Here is an 11423-nt window from a genome sequence, read left to right on the forward strand (position 1 = left end):
AGGAGGAGTGTAGGGCTGGGCAATATATACTATAGATATTCTATCAATATCGAGACAAGCGATCATCTGTGTTTTTTGATAGTGTAATATTGTGATATGGCAAGTGCTGTCTTTTTCTGCTTTTAACTCGTTATACTTTAAAGATAAGACCTCCGCTTCGCATCAGGATCTAATCATCCTGTCGGGGTTTATTTCTCAACAATGACCGGCTCGCCGTCAATTATCCCTTGCATAATGCATTATCTATCTATGAGTAGACAGAAATGGTGCCATCTTATAATGAGCATTAGTGAGGACCAATAATATGCATATAAGGTTGAAAATTGGTTAAGTGCTCCTTAACTACTATATACAGTACCCCTATATACAGTACATCAGATACATCAACAATAAAATAAAATAAAAAACATGAAAACTTTTGAATATATTTTAAACATTTTAGCAACACAAATCTGGTATTGTAATCTTGTATGGAGGTCCCTGGCACAACATAATTTCAGATGGGGGGTCGGAGGCCAAATAAATAATTTGGGGGTCCTTGACATGAAAAAATTGAGAAAAATGGCTCTAGCATTCCTAAGTACAATGAGTACATACTCCACATCAGACATGCCAAGGTTGGCAGGCCTTTTTGTGTTGTACGTGATGCAGTTTGATCTTTATGCATGTTATTTGTATATTATACAAACATAGTCATCACAGATCTGTTCATAGCTTGTTTTTTGCAGCAGGCTTTGCTAGTAATACATTTGCAGAAAAAAAACATAGAAATGAAAGAAAACATACAATTCCTGTTACAAAGCACTTGCCTGGGTCTTTTTGGCAGGAGTGTAGGGCAGTGGCTCAGTTTGGTATGCCATTAAGCCACGGACCTCCAGAACTCTGAGAGTGTACAAAGTTTGTATACACTCTCAGAGTTATAGACCCATAATAATGGTCCATTTGGTTCCTAACTATCAATCATTATGTTGAGAACACCTCTTGGAACCCCCTCAAGAACCCCCACTGGTGTAGGTGGAATACAACAGCAGACACTCACAACTAAAATAGTAAGAGTAGTGGTCACACAATTTTTCACACATTTATGTGAAATAGGTATTGTGAAACATACCTGTCAAAGATAACGTTTTTAAATGGACAAAGTTACAAGATATAACTTAAAAAATAGCTAAAATAACTGATCTACAGGCAGGCACAACATGGGACATCAGGCATGTAGATCGGCTTTTTTTAAATGTTCAAATTTCTTTATGACCACAATATTCACAGTATTATCGTCACGATATCGATAGATAGTTTTTGCTCATCGTCATATTTTGTCCGTATCGCCCAGCCCTAGAGGAGTAGCCTGGAAACCAGACGAATCTGCCAGTGCAAAAAAAAACGAAAACAAGCCCTCGCAGTGATATTAGTCTAACCATGCCAGGCTACTAGAGGAGTGCCCCCCCCCCCCCCACCACCCCCATGTTCAACAATGTTTTTTTTGTGCCATTTTAAGCTGCAACTTTCTCTCTCCCTCACTTGCAGGAGTAACGTACCACTATCAGTGACTTAATGCTCGTCACCCAGTAAGTGATAATTGACCTTTATCATCCCTTGGAGGGAGTGGAGGTAAGCAATGGCAGATTTCAAATAAACGCGTGTTTACATGTCTATATCGTCTGCTATTCAAAAATAGCAAAAGTAGCAGATCTATGAGCCCAAAACGCGGCGTCACAGGATGTGCTACTATTGATGCTTTTGTGTGACGCTGTAGTATGATCAAGTAGGGCTTTAATTTGCAAAAAAAACACAAAGTTAAAATATGGAGATAAGAGGTTTCTGCCCGACAGCAACGGTATCAGGCAGGGTCACACAGCGTTTTATATACAGCATTCTAGAATATGATATATTTGAATGAACAATATTAAACATTCAACGCCGACACATCCCATACATTCACCAGAATCATCCGTTCTCTGTGAGTGATCCCAGTAATTGCATACTTGAGGAAGTTTAGAGAAAAGATGACCGTTAAGCCTAATTTATGTTCCGTCACGATGAGCGTGTAAGTCTGCTATTCTGCACCGTCGCGCGACAAAGTATAAATGGGGCTTTAGTGGGGATGACATGTTGTATATTGACTTCTGGTCCATAAACATCATGATATCACCCCAGCTCCGTCTTCAGATAACTTGCATACAAAACGATAAGTGAAGACGACGTTAGGTCGTGTCACTGTGTAAACGAACGCCTCATGCCTCACGGGACTCAAACAGCGGCTCGTTAGGGGGCGGGATTTTGATGTCGGAAGGCTCCACCCCCCAGATCTCTGTGGCGTACTCTGAGATGGTCCGATCACTGGAGAACTTGCCCGAGCCCGCTATGTTCCTGATCACCACGCGGGTCCATTCCCTGGGGTTCTGGTGAGGACAGACACTCATTAAGCCACATGAACCCTAGCGTCGCTAACTACAAGCTCACAACAAAAATAGCAGATCTACAAAATAATTTGAGTACTTTTGATTGATGCGGACCACTTGACCCATTTTTAACATATCTTCATATGATTGGTCCTTACTAATGTTCATTAAAAGATGCACCATTTCTGTCTACTCACTCTGTGTCTCAGAGGAGGGCTGTGGACAGTTCAGAAACCTGGCAGGTTTAACATGTTAACTTTCCAGGAAGAGAAAGGCTGTTTCTATTAGCTTGGAATCCCAATTGATGATGTCATCAGTAGGCAGGTTTCTGAACTGTCCACAGCCCACCAATGAGACACAGAGCAAGTCAACGGAAATTGTGCCATATTATAATGAGCATTAGTGAGGACCAATTCTATGAAGATAAGATGGAAAATGGTTGATGTCGTCTTTAAATATTATTTTGATGCCAATACGTTTGAACTTTTACTTTTTCAAGTAAAAGTGTGAATACATGACTTTTTAGTTGTTACAGAGTATTTTTCTATACGGTATTACTACTTTTACTTAAGTAAATAATCTGAGTACGTCTTCCATGACTGGAACAAGGTGACATGGAGATCAAACTAGCAATGATTGTTGAGCGTTACCTTGTAGAGCTCACTGACAGCCTCCTGGCTGTGGATATAGGCCTCATAGTCAGCAAACACTTTGAACCTGGAGACAGACAACAAACACACTTTATAGTGGAAATCAGACATAGGAGAAGACCTCAAGAGGCAGCTGTTCGTACAGTAGCTACAGTGGAGTCAGTACTGCTGTATGGGGCCGGGACATGGACCCTCACAGTGGAGTCAGTACTGCTGTATGGGGCTGAGACATGGACCCTCACAGTGGAGTCAGTACTGCTGTATGGGGCCGGGACATGGACCCTCACAGTGGAGTCAGTACTGCTGTATGGGGCTGAGACATGGACCCTCACAGTGGAGTCAGTACTGCTGTATGGGGCTGAGACCCTCACAGCACAACAGGAAAGGGCCCTGGATGGAGTCTACACAAGAATGCTACGAATGGCACTAGGTGTCACACGGACGGACTACATCAGAAACGTGGTCCTCTACGGGGACCTACCACGGGTCACAGACAAAGTCAGAGAGAGAAGGATGAGGCTGGCAGGGCACTACGTCAGGCACCCAGGACTAGTGGCAAGCACACTGACACTATGGGAGCCAACCCAGGACAAAGCCAGGAAAGACAAGAAGCGCAATACCTACGTAGATGCACTGAGGCGCGACAGCTTGGCTAACAACACTGTAGAGCTCAAGACCCTGATGCTAGATAGGAGTGTGGAGGGCAGCGATTCAGGAGTCCCGAGTTGGTGTTGGCTAGACCGCCCTCTCGCATATCATCGCGTAGTGTTAAATGTAGCTGTCAATGTGCAATTTACTGAAAATGTACACATTCTCAAAATATTTTTCTATCTATCTATCTAGCAATCAACTAACAAAATGTCCCCCAATGGGGATCATTGAAGACAATTTAATTTTCACACCCAGGGTTTCACATCCTGAGCTCCCAGGATGCCTTGGAGTGGCCCCGTCCCTCCTGTTCCTACCTGTCGTTGTTCATGAGCATGTGGACCACATCTTTAAACAGGTCTGGCTGTGAAGGACTGAAGCACCCGCTCTCAATCTGATCCATCACCTGCCTCAGCTCCGGCAGACTGTCGTAGTACTCTCTGGCATTGTACCTGGACGGACACACACACACACACACACACACACACACACACACACACACACACACACACACACACACACACACACACACACACACACACACACACACACACACACACACACACACACACACACACACACACACACACACACACACACACACACACACACACACACACACACACACACAGTTTTGTATAGTATACTTGTGAGTTACATAAGGCACACATAAGGCCTCCACAGAGCGCTTCCACTGTGAAGGCCTTATGTGCCACAAGGCACGAAGTGGATAGATACTTGTTAGGACATCAACATAAAACGTTTAAATATGGAGATATGAGGTTTCTGCCCGACAGCAATGTTGTGTAAATCAGTGGTTCCCAAAGTGGGGTCTGTGGAGCCCCATGGTTCCTTGTAGGGGGGGTTCCAGGGGGTCCCCAGCAAAAGTAGTTGACCCATTACAATCATTTTAACCACTTGATCCAATTATACGTTGGCTATTCAAAAACAGCAGATCTACAAGCTCACAGCGTGACACAAAGTAACGCGCTGCTATGCTTGTATATCTGCTATTTTTGAAAAATAATTGAAAAATATCGAAAATGTTTGGAAGATTTTGAATAATTTCATAATAAATTTCCTAATACTTTATTTTTAACACAAATCTTCTCTTCTGGGGGGGTCCCTGGGACAAACATTTTCAGATGAGGGGGGTCTGCGGCCAAATACACATCAATTTGGGGGTCCTTGGCACGAAAAGGTTTGAGAACCACTGCTGTAAATGCCCTGACAGTGGATGATGAATCTTTTCACTCACCCCTGCTGCTGCTGGTCCATGTGGTCCACGTCCTCCACCCTCATGCCGAAGATGAACAGGTTGTCCTCCCCGGCCTCCTGGGCCATCTCCACGTTGGCCCCGTCCATTGTGCCGATGGTCAGCGCTCCGTTCAGCATGAACTTCATGTTGCCCGTGCCTGAGGCCTCCGTACCGGCCGTGGAGATCTGCTCAGACAGGTCTGCTGCTGGGATCACTGTGAACCAAACAACATGGGTTAAAGCTAAGTAAAATCTCACGACTGAAACCTTTTGTTAGGGCCTAGTCCTAATCTGGGATTTGTGAAATAGCGTAATCAACTTTTGGCCCTCTGGAGTGAGTGTGGAAATATAGTGGCCCTCCCCATCATCAAAGTTGCCCACCCCTGTTTTAGATGAACCTGTATACTATATACAAGTAATGAGAACGCACGCACGGCATACCTTTCTCGGCCAGAGACACCCTGTAGTTCTCCAGGTAGATGACCTTCAGCCTGTCTCCCACTGTGGGGTCATTGTTGACCACCTGACCCACTGATGTGATCAACTTGATGATCATCTTGGCCATGTGGTAACCTGGCGCCGCCTAGTGGAACATACGTCTCATTACATTTGATTCATCAGTGGTTCTCATACCCACCAGTGGGCTTGAGGATATCCTAAGTGGGCCCACAAATAATTGGCAAAGTACCACGAATGTATGGACATTATAGCATTAATATGAAAATTATAATAATGCAAAAGCAAAATTCATGAAATGTTTACCACTGATGGCTAATAGAGCCTGCCTGCTTGCTCAGGGGGGATATTTGAGCTCCAGGTTAGGGCTGTCAGGTCAAGATTGTGTCAAACCAGACGCATGATCTCAATAAAAGAGCAGGGAGACCAAATACAACCACCCCATTTCATTTCTATAAGTTATATTGTATTAAAATACTCTAACTCTACCATACAGATTGTATAAGTTATATTGTATTAACATACTCTACCATACAGATTGTATAAGTTAAATTGTATTAACATACTCTACCATAAAGATTGTTTAAAATAACATTGTATTCACACATAAAAAAGTTACATAATACAGATGTACGTTTAACTGTACCTTTCCTCCAATCATCACTGTCCTGGGAACAAAGTGCTTGCTGGGATCTTTCTTGATGCCTAAACAACAACAACAAGAAAACAAACGTTGCGTTTATGTTTTGCTTTGATCTGATCACATACTGTAAAATGTTGCAGTGGGACACAACACTTTATGTCCCGATTTGCCTACGGGCAACTTCCCTTGTTTTAATTGCGTTCATTGCAATGCAATGATCAGAGGTAATCAAGTATTACACCCACATATAGGCAAGAAAATGGCTGTCATCCCCTAAAGGGCTCATTGAGGAACTGTTGCTTGGCTGTTTTTTATAAATGAAATTTGGCCTTCATAATCATAAATAATAATACAAATGAGAGTCTGTCTCTATATAGGGGTTTTCTGGGAACTCGCACAGACTGGTTTTACCAAAATTGTGAAACAAAATAATTGGAATACTATCTATTCACTATGCAATGTTATGTTGTTAAATATATTTTTTCCATATCTTGTTTTGACCCATTTGAGTAAAAAATCACTCGCTCGGACCACTTTGTGCGAGGCACCTAGGTCCCCTTTATAAATGACACCTATGTCTGATATATTTCATTCACACTGAGGAAGGCCTGCGGGCGAAACGTCCGTCGTGTATGATCTGCTCTGCTGGAGAAATCCTAAAAGGACCAAGTGAGTGCTAAGATACTATTGCTAGTTTAAACCTCTTCAAATACTCTTTCATCTTAAAATAAATAATAACTGAAAATCTACAAGCTTAGATGCGATGTAAACTTGTAAACTTTTTGGCGCGTGACATGCTTCCATAGACGACATCCTTGACTTCTGTGGAATCAAAATGACTGAAATGTCATGCATTTCGAGACTTCCCTACTTACGGTTGTACAGGGTGATGACATGCAGGCAGTTGAGCAGCTGTCTCTTGTACTCGTGGATTCTCTTCACCTGAACGTCAAAGATGGACTCTGGGTTGATCTTCACCTGGTACTCTTTCTCCAGGTACGCCGCAAACTTCTGCTTGTTCTCCTGGTTGACACACAAGAACACATTAAAGCCATTTGTGAAACATGGGTGGAAAAGGGAGCCCGCCACACTAGCGGTTGTCAAACATGTTCATGTTTGACAACTGCTACATGTTCAGGACCCCCACATTGATGTTTGGCAAGATTTGTAAAAAAATAAAAATAAAACAAAAGCCGATCTATATATATATATATATATATATATATATATATATATATATAAATAAATAAATAGGGCTCAAGTGCTCCTCATTTTGCTAGGGGGTGGCACCCCTGGGATCCCCAGACCCCACTTTGAGAACCAGTGTTCTAAACATTTATGATGTATTGGTATTATCGTCCTAAACCTACGTTCCTGTTGTTCTACTCTTAAAGGACAACTTCATACATGTTCAACCTATCTTCGTATAATTGGTCCACACTAATGCTCATGATAAAATGGTACCTTTTTTCTAATCGGTCTGTGTCTCATAGGAGGGCTGTGGACACTTAAGAAACCTGTCTACCAGTGACATCATCAATAGGCAGGTTTTTGTTTTCAAACAACCCTGAGGAAGACTTTACTGTCGAAACGTTGGTTTCTTTTTAATACACTTTTTGCATCGTGGCTAAGATTTAACATTTTTGATTTTGAAAGCAACATTTTTGAAAGCCTGCAGTTTCTATTAGCTTGGATTCCCCAGCGATGATGTCACTGGTAGGCGGGATCTGAACTGTCCACAGCCCTCCTCTGAGACACAGACCGAGTAGACAAAAATGGTACCGTATTATAATGAGCATAAGTGAGGACCAATTATATGAAGATGGGTTGAAAATGGGTGAAGTCGTCCTTTAACCACTGGAACCCCAGTGTCCATATTCTGAGGGGAGCATTCCCCATAGGCACACTCCTGTGAAACTGCTCCGTTCGTGCTCATCTCGTGCACATGCCCACCACCAGGCGTGACATGTGTTTACCATTTTCTCTACGCAACGCACAGCATCTGTCCATTCACTGGAGGAGTGCAGTGTGATCCCAAGGATCCAGGCAGGTAAGCAGGTGTAGAGTTGTTGTTTTTTTGTGTTTTTTTGGGGGGCTTTCATGCCTTTATGGATAAGACAGTAGGCTGACAGGAAATGGGGAGAGAGATGGGGAGTGACACGCAGCAAAGGCCTCAAACCCGCGACGCGCTATCAGGCTACATTGAGCCTAGGTGCCTGGACCGCTACGCCAACGGTCCAGATCAGGTGTGGTGTTGTTAAAGTAACTTAAGTAATAGTCAAGTAGACTTGACTATTGTTGCATACATGGACAGACAGGCAGGCAGGCATAATAGACAGACATGTAGGCAGGCTGACAGACAGACAGATATAATAGACAGCCAGCCAGACATAGATATATTAACAGATATATTGGCAGACAGACATACACGGTGTGTACCTGTTTAACTTTGGCCACGTCTCTGATGAAACCTTCGTCATCGATGAAGTCCAGAAGCTTCTTCAGCTGGTACATGTCTGTCAGGAAGTCCTCTCCGATTCTCTACATCACAAACACAACAATACCACTTTAGTAGTATTACTGGTAGTCCTGCTAGTAGTAGGAAGAGTACTGGTAGTATCAGAATCATCTTTTTTTGTCACATCACAGGTTTACAGGTGTAAAACAGTGGTTGAAATTCATTTTTGTGCAAGCTCCATCGAAGAGGGGGGGGGGGGGGGGCAAGGGAAGTAACAAAAAGAAGGAATACAAAAGAGACAACAACGTATCTACATATTAGAATTTTCATCCAAAACATTTATGTACGCAAGATCGAAATAAGGTGCATGAGCATAGCAGCTGGTATCAGTTCCTAGACATTAGTGCAAGAAGATTATCAGTGCATGTACATTAAGGTGTAGAGTACTGCTAGTACTTCTAGTAGTTGTACTAAGTATTACCGACCTCAACTATAACATCAGCCAGTCCAGGGTTACAGAGCAGTAACCATCGTCGAGGTGTGATACCGTTGGTTTTATTCTGAAACTTCTCTGGCTCGACCTCATAGAAGTCCTTAAAACTACAAAACAAACACAAACATGTATAAATATCACATACAGTACAATATATACTGTATATCAAACATGTATAAATATCACATACAGTACAATATATACCGTATATAAAATGTGTATAAATATCACATACAGTACAATATATACTGTATATCATTGCTGCCGTGCGGAAACCTCCATATTTTAACTTTTTATGTTTTTTCATAAATGAATGCCCTACTTCGTCATACTAACAGCGTCACACTAAAGTAGCAAAAATCTATGTGACATGTTTTAAGCTTATAGATCGGCAATGTCCAAATCCATAGAAGACATGCTGACTTCTATGGAATCCAAATGACTGAAATCAGTCGTGGCGACTGAGAACTATAATACATGGAAGACTGTTCTCACATAGTGTTCTTGACGATGTCAGAGTGGATCTCGGCCACTCCGTTGACAGCGTGCGACCCCACCACACACAGGTGAGCCATGTTGATGCGTTTAGGATTGCCCTCCTCTATCAGGGACATCCTCCTCACACGCTCTACGTCTCCTGGGAACATGGAGCCAATTCTCTGAGGAAACACACACACGAATACGCACACGCACGCACGCACGCACGCACACACACACACACACTTGTTAGTTATGCTTTAGGTTTGGTTTGGTACACTCTCAGATTTACAGATCCGTAACGGGTTAGGAACAAATTGGTTCCTAACTATATTTAGCTGTGGACTATCCTGGAATCCCATCAAGGACCCCACTTTTGAGAACCACAGCTGTACGTTTGCATATAGGCTACTGTACATGGATCTTGTTTCAGTGAGTGTTACAGTACAGGTGCGTTCCGAAATACGCTCTGATAATCTGTTTTCAGAGCACTCTGGCGGTGACATCACAGAGCACACTGAGTTCAGATGATTTACCAACCGTCAGTAAAAACACCACACCTTGACTGTGGAGAGAGTAATGTAGAGTTGCTTGGCTTTTTGTGTTAAGCCTATGTCTGTTGTCTATATTGTGTTTATTTGTCGAGGGTGAATGCACAATATACGTATGTATTGTACCAGCAATAGCTACGAGCTAATTTACAGCTGTGTGGACGTCATCAAGACACAAACAAACATTATAAACATGCTAAAAACATTGAAAACAGGTAGAAATCCCAAGAACAAGAAAACACAAAATAATTAAAATAAAAACTACACCGCTTAAAAACTAAAAGCACACTAAGATGTTAAACATCTCAATAGTAGCCATTAAAACGCATGGCATCACAAAACAACATGAAACCAGAAAAGGCAAACATGATAACAACAAAGGTTCACACATTAGTATAATGAATTCAAACTAAGGTTGCAACCAAAGAATCCAGATTCCACCAATGACTATTTTGCAAGAGAAACAAGCGGTCAGGTCTATGAAAACATGTATTGTCTCTCACTGCCAACAGTTTATTGCCAGTACCCCATTAGGGTCCATTTGGTTCCATTGTTATACTCTCAGAATGATGGGGGTACTTGAAATGAAAAGGTTTTAAAACCACTGGCATATAGCAATGTGTGTGTGTTGGTCTTACATCCAGGTGTCTGTGGTTGATCTCATAGATGATGTGGAGGTGTCGGGGGAGCAGCTTCTCAAACATGCAGACAGGCCATTTCTCCAGGGCCTCGGGCAGGACCGTGTGGTTGGTGTAGGCACACGTTCGCACCGTGATGTCCCATGCCTGCACATACACACACAGGAGAACAAACGAACAAGACAAGAACTGTGTAAGTGTATTAGGAAGTACAACGTTTCGACTGTATATGATACATTTTATGTATTTCCTAATAGAAAGTACACAATGGGAGCATCCATAACGTGTGTGTGTGTGTGTGTGTGTGTGTGTGTGTGTGTGTGTGTGTGTGTGTGTGTGTGTGTGTGTGTGTGTGTGTGTGTGTGTGTGTGTGTGTGTGTGTGTGTGTGTGTGTGTGTGTGTGTGTGTGTGTGCGTGTGCGCGTGTGCGTGTGAGTAAGAGAGACCTTGTCCCAGTCCAGCTGCTCTATGTCCAGTAGTATTCTCATCAGCTCAGGGATGGCCAGCGCTGGGTGTGTGTCGTTCAGCTGGATAGCCACCTAGCACACCGCAGGAAGTACACATTATAATGACCACAACAGAAGAAGAAACCCTGGGCCAGCTGTATCAGCAAAGATGGTGGATATTTAGGAAGATCCACAATCCAAATTGTAGCCGCTAGAGGGGAAATGGTACACAAATGGCATACGAATGGTCTCCTGAGTGGGCACCGTCTGACGGCAGATCTCACAAATGTCCTATGTTTACTGTA

The 11423-nt window shown here is 42.8% G+C and overlaps 1 protein-coding gene across 1 annotated transcript in view; it reads right to left on the reverse strand.

Annotated features, from left to right (window-relative positions):
• Positions 1-1760: 1760 nt before the first annotated feature.
• The window catches only part of LOC311059100 (glycogen phosphorylase, brain form), a 20198-nt gene continuing 10535 nt past the window's right edge, over positions 1761-11423 (reverse strand). The window contains exons 9-20 of the mRNA XM_084076733.1: positions 11119-11211; positions 10674-10820; positions 9503-9666; positions 9000-9114; positions 8496-8597; positions 6932-7079; positions 6060-6118; positions 5399-5540; positions 4959-5172; positions 4018-4152; positions 3053-3119; positions 1761-2402 (exon numbers count right to left, since the gene is read on the reverse strand). Coding sequence (XP_083932859.1) covers positions 2235-2402; positions 3053-3119; positions 4018-4152; positions 4959-5172; positions 5399-5540; positions 6060-6118; positions 6932-7079; positions 8496-8597; positions 9000-9114; positions 9503-9666; positions 10674-10820; positions 11119-11211 — 1554 coding nt within the window. The 3' untranslated portion in view covers positions 1761-2234. The remainder of the gene's footprint in view (positions 2403-3052; positions 3120-4017; positions 4153-4958; positions 5173-5398; positions 5541-6059; positions 6119-6931; positions 7080-8495; positions 8598-8999; positions 9115-9502; positions 9667-10673; positions 10821-11118; positions 11212-11423) is intronic.

Source organism: Gymnoscopelus microlampas, assembly GCF_963454915.1.
Source record: "Gymnoscopelus microlampas genome assembly, chromosome: 13".
NCBI lineage: Eukaryota > Metazoa > Chordata > Actinopteri > Myctophiformes > Myctophidae > Gymnoscopelus > Gymnoscopelus microlampas.